This window comes from Salmo salar, chromosome 23 (genome assembly GCF_965601325.2).
Source record: "Salmo salar chromosome 23, fSalSal1, whole genome shotgun sequence".
NCBI classification, from domain to species: Eukaryota; Metazoa; Chordata; class Actinopteri; order Salmoniformes; family Salmonidae; genus Salmo; species Salmo salar.
In genome coordinates, this window is record NC_138313.1 from 53,554,598 (window position 1) to 53,572,404 (window position 17,807).

Below are 17,807 nucleotides of genomic sequence, written 5' to 3' on the forward strand. Positions count from 1 at the left end.
CGCAAACATTGGATTGCAAAGAATACCTTTTTCAGACCTAAATATTGTTCCCGTTTCATCTGCAGAAAGGCTAAATCGTATTTTCCCCGAGTATTAGTAGATTTCAAAGAGGATACGTAGCCTCGTTTGAATTGACAGCTTTGAACAAAACATTTGTTTATATGATAGCTACGTTGCCATAGAAATATGAAAACACAAACTGTGCGTGACTTCCGGGTGTCGTCTTTAAAGGTGCGTTCGGAAATTCACTGCGTTTCTTCTCTCGGGGTTCAGGCCGAGGAGTAGGCTTGGTCCCAGCGTCCAAGTTAACGCTAATTGTCTAAAATTTCTACATTTTAGTCGTTTAGCAGACGCTCTTATCCAGAGCGACTTACAGTAGTGAATACATAGATTTCATACAATTTTTTATGTACTGGCCCCCCGTGGGAATCGAACCAACAACCCTGGCGTTGCACACACCATGCGCTACCAACTGAGCTTCAGGACTGCAAGTGACAGAATACTTCTGAACCCGCTGACCATTTCACTCACCCAGCAGAGTTAGTTAGGTTTGTAGAGCATTGGTGACTGTATTTGTGCTGCAGGCAATTATTTATATATATTTATTTTTTTTGCCGACGTTTACTGACACCGGTCATATTGAACGGGCGTTGCGCATTCGTAAATGCAACAGTTATCCTGTGCTCTGGTCGGAGTGGATAACCAGAGGGAGTCAGGGTAATATAACAGTAATATAGTATATTGTGGCTCGCTTCGGTTTTAACTGAGTAGCAACGTTTGCGGAAAACATTTTCTTCCAACAAGTGTGTAACTAGGCATTATGTTAGCCACCGTGCTAGCTAGCTAATCCTGCACTGGCTAGCATTACCGTCGTCAGCTGTCCTGCAAAATCAAGAACAGATGACCATTTCACTCACAATTCCCAAAGAAATCACTATCCAGTTCTATGTTCAGTACATGAACTAACTAACCTAACTATATAAGGATGGATTCAAAGAGAGACATGAAAGATCAAGGTAAGTTCATAGCTAGATGGATGGATGGCTTGTTGCTAGCTAACTAGCTAACAATAACAGAGCAACAGTAGCCTGCTGCCTGGACATCCACTTGCTAACGTTATACTACTGCACCTGATTAAACCCAGCTCAATTAACGTTATTTTTAACCATAACGGATAGCAAACAACGTTTTCTTCCTTAAGGTTAGTTGATTATTATGCCATCATTGATACAGTATCATTATTCGTCCAGTCACTCATTCATAATTCATGAATTGCTCTGTATTTGCTTGGTAGCCGTGTAGGCTAAGTCTTAGCCATGTAACCAGCAAGCTACAATGAAATCATGTAATTATTTTCCCCCAGACAGAATAGTAGTCAGGACTGATTTGGAGCTGGAAACGACATTACGTTTTACAACCATTGATTTCATACAACTCTATTCATAAGGACTACTTTAACATTTCCACTGAAAACGTTACAAAAACGAATTTAGTGGAAGGACTGTGCAAATGTAGACTTTGATAACAGAATTATGGTAAAATCCCCAGGTTTTTATGCCAACACGTTTTCCAAAACTGCTTTGAATTAAGATTGAAAGATGTCTGCAGAAAGAATGGAGTGTCAGCTATGACATGCCACCTTGAGTTTTGAACAAATCTCTTTTGGTTATTGAGTGAAGTGGATTTGCACCTGGTAATGTAATTACATCATGGGTCCCTGATCTGTACTGCACAAAAATGCATAAATATGAGTTTGAATGTCATTGTCCTCATGTTTCACGAGTTTGGACATCATAGTGCAGTTCAGTACAGAGCAGACTACAATAGAGTATAGTTTACTACAGCACATACTGTACTTTCCTTTCCTGTATTGTATTGTACTGTATTCTACTTAAGTGATAATGCTGAAGAAGCCGGTGTTTGGCAGATGTATTGGCACGGGTGTTATTAGGCCGAAGTCGAGGGCCAGCAAACCATGCCAATATTACATTTACGCCATTTAGCAGACACTCTTATCCAGAGCGACTTACAAATTGGTGCATTCACCTTATGGTCCTTATATATCCTCCAAACCTCGGCTTTGAGGGCATTATCACTTTTATACAACGGGTTACCAACATATTACAATAATAATTTACATATTTTCATTCAACATTAATTTGATTAATTAATTTATACTATTTCATCCTTCCACAAGATATAGTTCAGACGCAAATCTAGGGTTGCTACACAAGCCGGAAGGTCGTTCATTCTAAATGTTCCATACTCGCTGGCAACATTCTTATCCCTTGCTTGCTAGCTAGCCAACTATGGCTAACTTAGTCACGTCAAAAAAGTGCAGCCAGAATAACAGCAAAGTAGTTGCATTTGTTTAAGCTGTTTTCTAGTGACATTTATTTGGATACATCCAGTCCACCATAGTCCCTGTGCCCAAGAACACTAAGGTAACCTGTCTAAATGACTACAGACCCGTAGCACTCACATCTGTAGCCATGAAGTGCTTTGAAAGGCTGGTCATGACTCACAACACCATTCTTCCAGAAACCCTAGACCCACTCCAATTTGCATACCTCCTTAACAGATCCACAGATGATGCAATCTCTATTGCACTCCACACTGCCCTTTCCCACCTGGACAAAAGGAACACCTATGTGAGAATGCTATTCATTGACTACAGCTCAGCGTTAAACACCATAGTGCCCTCAAAGCTCATCAGTAAGCTAAGGACCCTGGCACTAAACAACTCCCTTTGCAGCTGGGGGCCGGCCCCCAGGTGGTGAGGGTAGGTAATACATCCGCCATGCTGATCCTCAACACGGGGCCCCTCAGTGGCGCGTGCTCAGTCCCCTCCTGTACTCCCTGTTCAGTCATGACTGCATGGCCAGGCACAACCCCAACACCATCATCAAGAGAGACCTGGCTGTGTGGTGTCAGGACAACAACCTCTCTCTCTACGTGATCAAGACAAAGGGGATGATTGCGGACTACAGGAAAAGGAGGACCGAGCACGCCCCCATTCTCATCGACGGGGGCTGTAGTGGAGCGGGTTGAGAGCTTCAAGTTCCTTGGTGTCCACATCACCAACAAACTATCATGGTCCAAGCACACAATGACAGTCGTGAAGAGGGTACAACAAAACCTATTCCCCCACAGGAAACTAAAAAGATTTGGCATGGGTCCTCAGATCCTCAAAAGGTTTTACAGCTGCACCATCGAGAGCATCCTGACTGGTTGCATCACTACCTGGTACGGCAACTGCTCGGCCTCCGAGCGCAAGGCACTACAGAGGGTAGTGCGTACGGCCCAGTACATCACTGGGGCCAAGCTTCCTGCCATCCAGGACCTCTATACCAGGCGGTGTCAGAGGAAGGGACAAAAATGGTCAGACTCGAACCACCCCAGTCACAGACTGTTCTCTCTGCTACCGCACGGCAAGCGGTACCGGAGCACCAAGTCTAAAGATGCTTCTAAACAGCTTCTACCTGCAATCCATAAGACTCCTGAACAGCTAATCAAATGGCTACCCAGAGTATTTGCATTGCCCCATCCCCTCCCTCATATTTGACGCTGCTGCTACTCTGTTTATTATCTATGCATAGTCACTTTAATAACTCTACCTTCATGTACATATTACCTCGACTAACCGGTGCCCAAGCACATTGACTTTGTACCGGTACCCCCTGTATATAGCCTCCACATTGACTCTGTACTGGTACCCCCTGTATATAGCCTCCACATTGACTCTGTACCGGTACCCCCTGTATATAGCCTCCACATTGACTCTGTACCGGTACCCCCCTGTATATAGCCTCCACATTGACTCTGTACTGGTACCCCCTGTATATAGCCTCCACATTGACTCTGTACTGGTACCCCCTGTATATAGCCTCCACATTGACTCTGTACCGGTACCCCCTGTATATAGCCTCCACATTGACTCTGTACCGGTACCCCCCTGTATATAGCCTCCACATTGACTCTGTACTGGTACCCCCTGTATATAGCCTCCACATTGACTCTGTACTGGTACCCCCTGTATATAGCCTCCACATTGACTCTGTACCGGTACCCCCTGTATATAGCCTCCACATTGACTCTGTACCGGTACCCCCTGTATATAGCCTCCACATTGACTCTGTACCGGTACCCCCTGTATATAGCCTCCACATTGACTCTGTACTGGTACCCCCTGTATATAGCCTCCACATTGACTCTGTACCGGTACCCCCTGTATATAGCCTCCACATTGACTCTGTACTGGTACCCCCTGTATATAGCCTCCACATTGACTTTGTACCGGTACCCCCTGTATATAGCCTCCACATTGACTCTGTACCGGTACCCCCTGTATATAGCCTCCACATTGACTCTGTACCGGTACCCCCTGTATATAGCCTCCACATTGACTCTGTACCGGTACCCCCTGTATATAGCCTCCACATTAACTCTGTACCGGTACCCCCTGTATATAGCCTCCACATTGACTCTGTACCGGTACCCCCTGTATATAGCCTCCACATTGACTCTGTACCGGTACCCCCTGTATCCCCCTGTATATAGCCTCCACATTGACTCTGTACCGGTACCCCCTGCATATAGCCTCCACATTGACTCTGTACCGGTACCCCCTGTATATAGCCTCCACATTGACTCTGTACCGGTACCCCCTGTATATAGCCTCCACATTGACTCTGTACCGGTGCCCCCTGTTTATAGTCTCCACATTGACTCTGTACCGGTACCCCCTGTATATAGCCTCCACATTGACTCTGTACCGGTACCCCCTGTATATAGCCTCCACATTGACTCTGTACCGGTACCCCCTGTATATAGCCTCCACATTGACTTTGTACCGGTACCCCCTGTATATAGCCTCCACATTGACTCTGTACCGGTACCCCCTGTATATAGTCTCCACATTGACTCTGTACCGGTACCCCCTGTATATAGCCTCCACATTGACTCTGTACCGGTACCCCCTGTATATAGCCTCCACATTGACTCTGTACCGGTACCCCCTGTATATAGCCTCCACATTGACTCTGTACCGGTACCCCCTGTATATAGCCTTGCTATTGTTATTTTACTGCTGCAGTTGAATAATTTCTTACTTTTATTTTCAAATTTTTTACTTAACCAACAATGCAATTTTAAGAAAAATAAGAGTTAAGGGCTTGAAAGTAAGCATTTCACTGTAAGGTCTACACCTGTTGTATTCGGGGCATGTCACAAATAGGATTTGATTTGATATCCTCCACTCGTGACTACAATAGACGGGTTAACTAGTGTTCTTCTTCTCTTCCTTTATACCCCAGAAACCGAAAGGGTCTCCAAGGTGACGGCTGTGCTGCTGAAGTCCCGGACGGGAGAGTTTGATCTAGAATCTATTCTGTTCCTGAAGCTCCGAGGTCTCGGTAAAATCAGATTACATCATTGTCACCTTGTAATCTAGCTAGAAGAGTTTGTTGTCGTCGTACTTCTTTCTCTCTAGAATAACACAAGTCTCGACTCTCTAGCTTCATCTTGGCTGCTTCACATCATGAGTTTGTTGCCAACTTGATATTGTAGCTTCATTGTAAAGCCCTTTCGTTTAACGTGTGGTGGTGGTGTGTTTTCCAGGATCGGCTGGTTGTGAAGGTTTTGTAACAAGAGAGCGTGTCCTATGATTGTCTGTTCTCCAGGGATCTATGATCTAGGCTGTATCGGGGACTGTATAAATCTGGAGAGACTGGATCTGTCCGGTAACAAGATCACTAACCTGGCTCCGCTCTCTTCTCTGAGACTACTACAGATACTCAATGTTTCAGCCAACAGGATCTCGAACTTAGGTACAGAATATTACAAGACTCAACTGCATGTGAAACTGTCATGGGATCCATTCGTTCACTGTTTCCATTGTGCTATTATAATACAGATGTAGTACAAGTCAAGTGTGACGGTGTGGAGATTGGTGGTCCGCTACGATGGTCATCTTTTAAAAGATGAAATCCACATTAGGGGAAACGGAGCCACTGGTCGTCCTAACGCCTTTCTTGTTTTTGTTTTTGTTGACGAACTGAGGTGTTGTAATATCCCAAACGAACATGGCAGTTTCTCCATTAACGATTACAGCTTTAAATGTTTTTATGTTCTGTCTGCTTCCAGAAGACATTTCCAGCTGTGATAGTTTACAGAGTCTAAATGTGGCTGGGAACCTCATATCCAGGTAAATATGTATTTACTAGTTACAGTACTGTGATAACAGTGTAGGTACTGATAACAGGTCCAATAACAGGTCCAATAACAGGTCCAATAACAGGTCTAATAACAGGTCCAATAACAGGTCCAATAACAGGTCTAATAACAGGTCCAATAACAGGTCCAATAACAGGTCTAATAACAGGTCCAATAACAGGTCTAATAACAGGTCTAATAACAGGTCTAATAACAGGTCCAATAACAGGTCCAATAACAGGTCTAATAACAGGTCCAATAACAGGTCTAATAACAGGTCTAATAACATAATAACAGGTCCAGGTCCAATAACAGGTCTAATAACAGGTCCAATAACAGGTCTAATAACAGGTCCAATAACAGGTCCAATAACAGGTCCAATAACAGGTCTAATAACAGGTCTAATAACAGGTCCAATAACAGGTCCAATAACAGGTCTAATAACATAATAACAGGTCCAATAACAGGTCCAATAACAGGTCCAATAACAGGTCTAATAACAGGTCCAATAACAGGTCCAATAACAGGTCTAATAACAGGTCCAATAACAGGTCTAATAACAGGTCCAATAACAGGTCCAATAACAGGTCCAATAACAGGTCCAATAACAGGTCCAATAACAGGTCCAATAACAGGTCTAATAACAGGTCCAATAACAGGTCTAATAACAGGTCCAATAACAGGTCTAATAACAGGTCCAATAACAGGTCCAATAACAGGTCCAATAACAGGTCCAATAACAGGTCCAATAACAGGTCCAATAACAGGTCTAATAACAGGTCCAATAACAGGTCTAATAACATAATAACAGGTCCAATAACAGGTCCAATAACAGGTCCAATAACAGGTCTAATAACAGGTCTAATAACAGGTCTAATAACAGGTCCAATAACAGGTCCAATAACAGGTCCAATAACAGGTCTAATAACATAATAACAGGTCCAATAACAGGTCCAATAACAGGTCTAATAACAGGTCCAATAACAGGTCCAATAACAGGTCTAATAACAGGTCCAATAACAGGTCTAATAACAGGTCCAATAACAGGTCTAATAACAGGTCTAATAACATAATAACAGGTCTAATAACAGGTCCAATAACAGGTCTAATAACAGGTCCAATAACAGGTCTAATAACAGGTCCAATAACAGGTCCAATAACAGGTCTAATAACAGGTCCAATAACAGGTCTAATAACAGGTCTAATAACATAATAACAGGTCCAATAACAGGTCTAATAACAGGTCTAATAACAGGTCTAATAACAGGTCCAATAACAGGTCTAATAACAGGTCTAATAACAGGTCCAATAACAGGTCCAATAACAGGTCCAATAACAGGTCTAATAACAGGTCCAATAACAGGTCTAATAACAGGTCCAATAACAGGTCTAATAACAGGTCTAATAACAGGTCCAATAACAGGTCCAATAACAGGTCCAATAACAGGTCTAATAACAGGTCTAATAACAGGTCTAATAACAGGTCCAATAACAGGTCCAATAACAGGTCCAATAACAGGTCTAATAACAGGTCCAATAACAGGTCCAATAACAGGTCCAATAACAGGTCTAATAACAGGTCCAATAACAGGTCTAATAACATAATAACAGGTCTAATAACAGGTCTAATAACAGGTCTAATAACAGGTCTAATAACAGGTCTAATAACAGGTCTAATAACAGGTCCAATAACAGGTCTAATAACAGGTCTAATAACAGGTCTAATAACAGGTCCAATAACAGGTCTAATAACATAATAACAGGTCTAATAACAGGTCCAATAACAGGTCCAATAACAGGTCCAATAACAGGTCCAATAACAGGTCTAATAACAGGTCTAATAACAGGTCCAATAACATAATAACAGGTCCAATAACAGGTCCAATAACAGGTCCAATAACAGGTCTAATAACAGGTCTAATAACAGGTCCAATAACAGGTCTAATAACATAATAACAGGTCTAATAACAGGTCTAATAACAGGTCTAATAACAGGTCTAATAACAGGTCTAATAACAGGTCTAATAACAGGTCTAATAACATAATAACAGGTCTAATAACAGGTCTAATAACAGGTCTAATAACAGGTCCAATAACAGGTCTAATAACAGGTCTAATAACATAATAACAGGTCTAATAACAGGTCCAATAACAGGTCTAATAACAGGTCCAATAACAGGTCCAATAACAGGTCCAATAACAGGTCCAATAACAGGTCTAATAACAGGTCTAATAACAGGTCTAATAACAGGTCTAATAACATAATAACAAGTCTAATAACAGGTCTAATAACAGGTCTAATAACAGGTCCAATAACAGGTCTAATAACAGGTCTAATAACATAATAACAGGTCTAATAACAGGTCTAATAACAGGTCCAATAACAGGTCTAATAACATAATAACAGGTCTAATAACAGGTCTAATAACAGGTCTAATAACAGGTCTAATAACATAATAACAGGTCCAATAACAGGTCTAATAACAGGTCCAATAACAGGTCCAATAACAGGTCTAATAACATAATAACAGGTCTAATAACAGGTCTAATAACAGGTCTAATAACAGGTCCAATAACAGGTCCATAACAGGTCCAATAACAGGTCTAATAACATAATAACAGGTCTAATAACAGGTCTAATAACAGGTCTAATAACAGGTCTAATAACAGGTCCAATAACAGGTCTAATAACAGGTCCAATAACAGGTCCAATAACAGGTCTAATAACAGGTCCAATAACAGGTCCAATAACAGGTCCAATAACAGGTCCAATAACAGGTCCAATAACAGGTCTAATAACAGGTCCAATAACAGGTCTAATAACAGGTCTAATAACAGGTCCAATAACAGGTCTAATAACAGGTCTAATAACATAATAACAGGTCTAATAACAGGTCTAATAACAGGTCCAATAACAGGTCTAATAACAGGTCTAATAACAGGTCCAATAACAGGTCTAATAACAGGTCTAATAACATAATAACAGGTCTAATAACAGGTCTAATAACAGGTCCAATAACAGGTCTAATAACAGGTCCAATAACAGGTCCAATAACAGGTCTAATAACAGGTCTAATAACAGGTCCAATAACAGGTCCAATAACAGGTCCAATAACAGGTCCAATAACAGGTCAAATAACAGGTCTAATAACAGGTCTAATAACAGGTCTAATAACAGGTCTAATAACAGGTCCAATAACAGGTCCAATAACAGGTCCAATAACAGGTCCAATAACAGGTCTAATAACATAATAACAGGTCCAATAACAGGTCCAATAACAGGTCTAATAACAGGTCCAATAACAGGTCTAATAACAGGTCCAATAACAGGTCCAATAACAGGTCTAATAACAGGTCCAATAACAGGTCTAATAACAGGTCCAATAACAGGTCTAATAACAGGTCCAATAACAGGTCCAATAACAGGTCCAATAACAGGTCCAATAACAGGTCTAATAACAGGTCCAATAACAGGTCTAATAACAGGTCCAATAACAGGTCCATAACAGGTCCAATAACAGGTCTAATAACAGGTCCAATAACAGGTCCAATAACAGGTCCAATAACAGGTCCAATAACAGGTCTAATAACAGGTCTAATAACAGGTCCAATAACAGGTCTAATAACAGGTCCAATAACAGGTCTAATAACAGGTCCAATAACAGGTCCAATAACAGGTCCAATAACAGGTCTAATAACAGGTCTAATAACAGGTCTAATAACAGGTCTAATAACAGGTCTAATAACAGGTCCAATAACAGGTCTAATAACATAATAACAGGTCCAATAACAGGTCCAATAACAGGTCTAATAACAGGTCTAATAACAGGTCTAATAACAGGTCTAATAACAGGTCTAATAACATAATAACAGGTCTAATAACAGGTCTAATAACAGGTCCAATAACAGGTCTAATAACAGGTCCAATGGCATGGTGAATGGGATGGTGAATGGCATGGTGAATGGGATGGTGAATGGCATGGTGAATGGCATGGTGAATGGCATGGTGAATGGGATGGTGAATGGCATGGTGAATGGCATGGTGAATGGGATGGTGAATGGGATGGTGAATGGCATGGTGAATGGCATGGTGAATGGCATGGTGAATGGCATGGTGAATGGGATGGTGAATGGCATGGTGAATGGCATGGTGAATGGGATGGTGAATGGGATGGTGAATGGCATGGTGAATGGCATGGTGAATGGGATGGTGAATGGGATGGTGAATGGGATGGTGAATGGCATGGTGAATGGGATGGTGAATGGCATGGTGAATGGGATGGTGAATGGGATGGTGAATGGGATGGTGAATGGGATGGTGAATGGCATGGTGAATGGGATGGTGAATGGGATGGTGAATGGGATGGTGAATGGCATGGTGAATGGGATGGTGAATGGGATGGTGAATGGGATGGTGAATGGCATGGTGAATGGCATGGTGAATGGCATGGTGAATGGGATGGTGAATGGCATGGTGAATGGCATGGTGAATGGGATGGTGAATGGGATGGTGAATGGCATGGTGAATGGGATGGTGAATGGGATGGTGAATGGCATGGTGAATGGCATGGTGAATGGGATGGTGAATGGCATGGTGAATGGCATGGTGAATGGGATGGTGAATGGCATGGTGAATGGCATGGTGAATGGGATGGTGAATGGGATGGTGAATGGCATGGTGAATGGCATGGTGAATGGCATGGTGAATGGGATGGTGAATGGCATGGTGAATGGGATGGTGAATGGGATGGTGAATGGGATGGTGAATGGGATGGTGAATGGCATGGTGAATGGCATGGTGAATGGGATGGTGAATGGCATGGTGAATGGGATGGTGAATGGCATGGTGAATGGCATGGTGAATGGGATGGTGAATGGGATGGTGAATGGCATGGTGAATGGCATGGTGAATGGCATGGTGAATGGCATGGTGAATGGGATGGTGAATGGCATGGTGAATGGCATGGTGAATGGCATGGTGAATGGCATGGTGAATGGCATGGTGAATGGGATGGTGAATGGCATGGTGAATGGGATGGTGAATGGCATGGTGAATGGGATGGTGAATGGGATGGTGAATGGCATGGTGAATGGGATGGTGAATGGCATGGTGAATGGCATGGTGAATGGGATGGTGAATGGGATGGTGAATGGCATGGTGAATGGGATGGTGAATGGGATGGTGAATGGGATGGTGAATGGCATGGTGAATGGGATGGTGAATGGGATGGTGAATGGGATGGTGAATGGCATGGTGAATGGCATGGTGAATGGGATGGTGAATGGCATGGTGAATGGCATGGTGAATGGCATGGTGAATGGGATGGTGAATGGGATGGTGAATGGCATGGTGAATGGTCTCGCTTTAGAATGATCAGTCTGGAGGTTTTTGGGGAAATTAAACTTTGTTTGTTTTTATTCATCAAAAGTATCGACAACATCCACTGCCTTCAGTCGTTGAGGAAGCTGGAGAATATTCGCCTGAAAGACAACACCTATAACTACACCAACCCAGGTGAGCCCCATTACATTACATTACATTACATTTATGTTTTTTAGAAACTATTAACTAGTGCACTACTACAACATTATCTGGTTCTGTTTATAGACTGACATCGTCTGGTTCTAGACTGACATCATCTGGTTCTGTTTATAGACGGATCATCTGGTTCTGTTTATAGACTGACATCATCTGGTTCTGTTTATAGACTGACATCATCTGGTTCTGTTTATAGACTGACATCATCTGGTTCTGTTTATAGACTGACATCATCTGGTTCTGTTTATAGACGGATCATCTGGTTCTGTTTATAGACTGACATCATCTGGTTCTGTTTATAGACTGATCATCTGGTTCTGTTTATAGACTGCATCATCTGGTTCTGTTTATAGACTGCATCATCTGGTTCTGTTTATAGACTGCATCATCTGGTTCTGTTTATAGACTGATCATCTGGTTCTGTTTATAGACTGACATCATCTGGTTCTGTTTATAGACTGATCATCTGGTTCTGTTTATAGACTGATCATCTGGTTCTGTTTATATACTGACATCTGATTGGGTTTTCAGTTTGTAAGAACTCGTCCTACAGAAACATTCTTCTGGAGATGTTCCCAAACATCAGAGTTTTGGACGGTGAGACGTTTTCTATTCATTCCAGGTTTCATTAGAGGTTTTATAGTATATTGTTTGTCAAGTAACAATGATCTATCCTGTCCAATGCTCTGTTTTAGGTGAAAGAGTGGTTGGACGTGGGAGTGACTTATATAAATTATGCAAAGACATTGATGAAACTATCAAAGGTATTTATTTCAATGAGCTTGAAACTATTAGACATTTTCAGAACAGAGAAGAAGGTCATTGTATATTTGCATCTCTTTGACTCGATCTGAGATTACACTTTTGAGAAGCCAAATGTATTGTTGTCTCTACCTTCTTGCCTTTTGTGCTGTTGTCTTTGCCCAATAATGTTTGTACCATGTGTTGTGTTGCTACCATGCTGTGTTGTCATGTTGTGTTGCTACCATGTTGTGTTGTCATGTTGTGTTGCTACCATGCTGTGTTGTCATGTTGTGTTGCTACCATGTTGTGTTGTCATGTTGTGTTGCTACCATGCTGTGTTGTCATGTTGTGTTGCTACCATGTTGTGTTGCTGCCATGCTGTGTTGTCATGTTGTGTTGCTACCATGCTGTGTTGTTGTGTTGCTCCCATGCTGTGTTGTCATGTTGTGTTGCTGCCATGCTGTGTTGTCATGTTGTCATGTGTTGCTGCCATGCTGTGTTGTCATGTTGTGCTGCTACCATGCTGTGTTGTCATGTTGTGCTCCTACCATGCTGTGTTGTCATGTTGTGCTCCTACCATGCTGTGTTGTCATGTTGTGTTGCTACCATGCTGTGTTGTCATGTTGTGTTGCTGCCATGCTGTGTTGTCATGTTGTGTTGCTACCATGCTGTGTTGTTGTGTTGCTACCATGCTGTGTTGTCATGTTGTGTTGCTGCCATGCTGTGTTGTCATGTTGTTCTGCTACCATGCTGTGTTGTCATGTTGTGCTCCTACCATGCTGTGTTGTCATGTTGTGCTGCTACCACGCTATGTTGTCATGTTGTGCTCCTACCATGCTGTGTTGTCATGTTGTGCTGCTGCCATGCTGTGTTGTCATGTTGTGCTGCTACCATGCTGTGTTGTCATGTTGTGTTGCTACCATGCTGTGTTGTCATGTTGTGCTACTACCACGCTGTGTTGTCATGTTGTGTTTCTACCATGCTGTGTTGTCATGTTGTGTTTCTACCATGCTGTGTTGTCATGTTGTGTTTCTACCATGCTGTGTTGTCATGTTGTGCTGCTACCATGCTGTGTTGTCATGTTGTGCTCCTACCACGCTGTGTTGTCATGTTGTGTTTCTACCATGCTGTGTTGTCATGTTGTGTTTCTACCATGCTGTGTTGTCATGTTGTGCTTCTACCACGCTGTGTTGTCATGTTGTGTTTCTACCATGCTGTGTTGTCATGTTGTGTTGCTGCCATGCTGTGTTGTCATGTTGTGTTTCTACCATGCTGTGTTGTCATGTTGTGTTTCTACCATGCTGTGTTGTCATGTTGTGTTGCTACCATGCTGTGTTGTTGTCTTAGGTCTCTCTTTATGTAGTGTTGTGGTGTCTCGTCGTAATGTGTGTTTTGTCCTATATTTTTATGTTTAATCCCCGTCCCCGCAGGAGGCCTTTTTGCCTTTTGGTAGGCCGTCATTGTAAATAACAATTTGTTCTTAAAACTGACTTGCCTAGTTAAATAAAGGTTAAAGTAATAAAACAACTAAAATATTGAAATGGAGTTTTTGGCCTTTCTAGGGAGTTTTTCCTAGGGAGTTTTTCCTAGCCACCGTGCTTCTTTCACATGCTTTGCTTGCTGTTTGGGGGTTTTAGGCTGGATTTCTGTACAGCACTTTGAGAATATCAGCTGATGTACGAAGGGCTATATAAATACATTTGATTTGATTTGAACATATGCTCCTTGCTGAAGTTACGCTGCATTCAGGAAGTACTCGTACCCCTCGACTTATTCCACATTTTGTTGTTACAGCCTGAATTCAAAGTTTATTTAAATATACTTTTTTTTCTCACCCATCTTCACAGAATACAATTTTAGCAAATGTATTGAAAATAAAATACATTAAATATCTCATTTACGTAAGTATTCACACCCTTGTGTCAATACATGTTAGAATCACCTTTGGCAGTGATTACAGCTGTGAGTGTTTCTGGGTAAGTCTCTAAGAGCGATTACAGCTGTGAGTGTTTCTGGGTAAGTCTCTAAGAGCGATTACAGCTGTGAGTGTTTCTGGGTAAGTCTCTAAGAGCGATTACAGCTGTGAGTGTTTCTGGGTAAGTCTCTAAGAGCGATTACAGCTGTGAGTGTTTCTGGGTAAGTCTCTAAGAGCGATTACAGCTGTGAGTGTTTCTGGGTAAGTCTCTAAGAGCGATTACAGCTGTGAGTGTTTCTGGGTAAGTCTCTAAGAGCGATTACAGCTGTGAGTGTTTCTGGGTAAGTCTCTAAGAGCGATTACAGCTGTGAGTGTTTCTGGGTAAGTCTCTAAGAGCGATTACAGCTGTGAGTGTTTCTGGGTAAGTCTCTAAGAGCGATTACAGCTGTGAGTGTTTCTGGGTAAGTCTCTAAGAGCGATTACAGCTGTGAGTGTTTCTGGGTAAGTCTCTAAGAGCATTGCACACCTGGATTGTACAATATTTTTGACAATTCTTCAAGCTCTGTCAAGTCTTGCTATAGATTTTCAAGCAGATTGAAGTCAAAACTGTAACTCGGCCACTCAGGAACATTCACTGTCTTCTTGGGAAGCAACTCCAGTGTATATTTGGCCTTGTGTTTTAGGTTATTGTCCTGCTGAAATGTGAATTAATCTCCCAGTGTCTGGGACATGCTGAACAAGGTTTTACTCTAGTATTTTGCCTGTGCTTAGCTCTATTCAGTTTCTTTCTTATCCTGAAAAACTCCCCAGTTCTTAATGATGACAAGCATACCCATAACATGATTTAGCCACCACTATGCTTGGAAATATGAGGAGTGGTACTCAGTAAACTATTGGATTTGCCCCAAACATAACACTGTATTCAGAACAAAAAGTAAATTGCTTTGACACATTTTTTGCAGTATTACTTTAGTGCCTTGTTGCAAACAGGAAGCATGTTTTGGAATATTTTTTATTCTGTACAGGCTTCCTTCTTTTCACTCTGTCATTTAGGTTAGTATTGTGGAGTAACTACAATGTTGTTGATCCATCCTCAGTTTTCTCCTATCACAGTCGTTAAACTCTGTAACTGTTTTAAAATCTCCATTGGCCTCATGGTGAAATCCCTGAGCAGTTTCCTTCCTCTCTGGCAACTGAGTTAGGAAGGACTCCTGTATCTTTGTAGTGACTGGGTGTATTGATACACCATCCAAAGTGTAATTAATAACTTCACCATGCTCAAAGGGATATTCAAGTCTGCTTTTTTTTTTTTTTACCCATCTACCAATAGGAGCCCTTATTTGCGAGGCATTGGAAAACCTCCCTGGTATTTTGTGTTTGTAATTCACTGCTCGACTGAGGGACCTTAACAGATAATTGTGTGTGTGTGGGGTACAGAGATGAGGTAGTCATTCATAAATCATATTAAACATATTTAAAAAAAAATCAGGCTGTAACACAACAAAACGTGGAAAAAGTCAAGGGGGTGTGAATCCTTTCTGAAGGCCCTGTATATTTGAAAACGGTAAAATAGTGTTTGTCCCTGTTCAGCTGGTTTCTATAGGAATGGCCAGTTACCAGAGCTGCCTGGCTGTAAGCCCTGGGTCGACAACGACTTCTGGGAGATCAAGCGATCCAATAACGCCATTCTAGACGAGGCCTACAAACAGTTCAATGGTAAGAATTCATCCATACTATTGTTATTATGAAAATGTATGCACTCACTCTGGATAAGAGTGTCTGCTAAATGAATAAAATGTCAATGTTTTAATGGATACTTCAGGATTTTTGTCAATGAGGCCCTTTTTGTCTACTTCCCCAGAGTCAAATGAACTCATGGAAACCATTTGTATGTCTCTGCTTGCAGTTCGAAGGAAGTAGCTAACTAGCATTGGCTCGCTAAACTACTTCACCAGTTCATCTGCCTCTATAGACGAACGGCCTCATTGCCAACATCCTGAAGTATCCCTTTAAATGGACTGTAATGTGGACTAATACAATACTGTAAATTTGACTCGCTTCCCATTTTTCTAATGCCTGATTTTTAGGGTTTGACAATCTTGGAGAAAATGTAACTTAACGACAGATTTTTTTTTTTGTTTGTTGTTGTTAATCTCCCTACAGACGTCCTTCATGAATGCAGACTGCTGAACAACAGAGCAACACATGTCATCTCACAGACAGAGAGATCTCTGAGCCTCAAGAACCAGCCAAAGCAGTACTCTGTTTAAAAATGTGCACCGAAGCAGTACTCTGTTTAAAAATGTGCACCGAAGCAGTACTCTGTTTAAAAATGTGCACCGAAGCAGTACTCTGTTTAAAAATGTGCACCGAAGCAGTACTCTGTTTAAAAATGTGCACCGAAGCAGTACTCTGTTTAAAAATGCCATTTACAACAGGCAACATTGATTGTGAAGTGTGTTTGTGTGATATGTGTTACTTACATGAAACGATGTCATGGCTTCATGTATTTGTATTAAATGATGTTGTTTTTATATCCGAATGCGTGACCCAGTGCCAGAACCTTGCCGTGCTCAGCGTCACGTTGCAGACAGTGCTGCATAGTGACACCTAGAGGAGACATAACTACCCTTGGGTCTAGTCTAGCCAATGAAAAGCCTCCTACCCCCTTGGGTCTAGTCTAGCCAATGAAAAGCCTCCTACCCCCTTGGGTCTAGTCTAGCCAATGTAAAGCCTCCTACCCCCTTGGGTCTAGTCTAGCCAATGTAAAGCCTCCTACCCCCTTGGGTCTAGTCTAGTCTAGCCAATGAAAAGCCTCCTACCCCCTTGGGTCTAGTCTAGTCTAGCCAATGAAAAGCCTCCTACCCCCTTGGGTCTAGTCTAGCCAATGAAAAGCCTCCTACCCCATTGAGTCTAGTCTAGTCTAGCCAATGAAAAGCCTCCTACCCCATTGAGTCTAGTCTAGTCTAGCCAATGAAAAGCCTCCTACCCCATTGGGTCTAGTCTAGCCAATGAAAAGCCTCCTACCCCCTTGAGTCGAGTCTAGTCTAGTCTAGCCAATGTAAAGCCTCCTATCCCATTGGGTCTAGTCTAGCCAATGAAAAGCCTCCTACCCCCTTGAGTCTAGTCTAGTCTAGCCAATGTAAAGCCTCCTATCCCATTGGGTCTAGTCTAGCCAATGAAAAGCCTCCTACCCCATTGAGTCTAGCCAATACTACACTCTTAGAAAAAAAGGTGGTATCTACAACCGGCTGTCCCCATAGTAGAACCCTATTGGTTCCAGGTAGAACCCTATTGGTTCCAGGTAGAACCCTATTGGTTCCAGGTAAAACCCTATTGGTTCCAGGTAGAACCCTATTGGTTCCAGGTAGAACCCTTTCCACAGAAGGTTTTACC

General features: G+C 42.1%; 1 protein-coding gene across 3 annotated transcripts; it reads left to right on the forward strand.

Moving 5' to 3' along the window:
* The first annotated feature begins 632 nt into the window (after positions 1–632).
* lrrc61 (leucine rich repeat containing 61) lies at positions 633–16,836 on the forward strand. Of its 3 annotated transcripts, none has more exons than XM_014170452.3 (9): positions 633–1,016; positions 5,316–5,414; positions 5,682–5,828; positions 6,145–6,205; positions 11,643–11,728; positions 12,284–12,349; positions 12,448–12,516; positions 16,002–16,127; positions 16,575–16,836. In XM_014170452.3, the coding sequence occupies exons 1-9, from the start codon at positions 986–988 to the stop codon at positions 16,679–16,681; spliced, it is 792 nt and encodes a 263-aa protein (XP_014025927.1). In that variant the 5' UTR covers positions 633–985; the 3' UTR covers positions 16,682–16,836. The 3 variants fall into 3 exon arrangements, with proteins under 3 accessions (XP_014025927.1, XP_014025928.1, XP_014025929.1); XM_014170453.3 differs by having other exon boundaries at positions 6,148–6,205; XM_014170454.3 differs by having other exon boundaries at positions 5,316–5,408.
* Positions 16,837–17,807: the final 971 nt, after the last annotated feature.

Excerpts from the sequence above, each read along its gene's own strand:
- lrrc61 (XM_014170452.3), top strand. The coding sequence starts at position 986 with ATGGATTCAAAGAGAGACATGAAAGATCAAG. Across the intron at positions 5,415-5,681 it reads CCTGAAGCTCCGAGGTCTCG|GGATCTATGATCTAGGCTGT; the intron begins GTAAAATCAGAT and ends TCTGTTCTCCAG. Across the intron at positions 6,206-11,642 it reads GCTGGGAACCTCATATCCAG|TATCGACAACATCCACTGCC; the intron begins GTAAATATGTAT and ends ATTCATCAAAAG.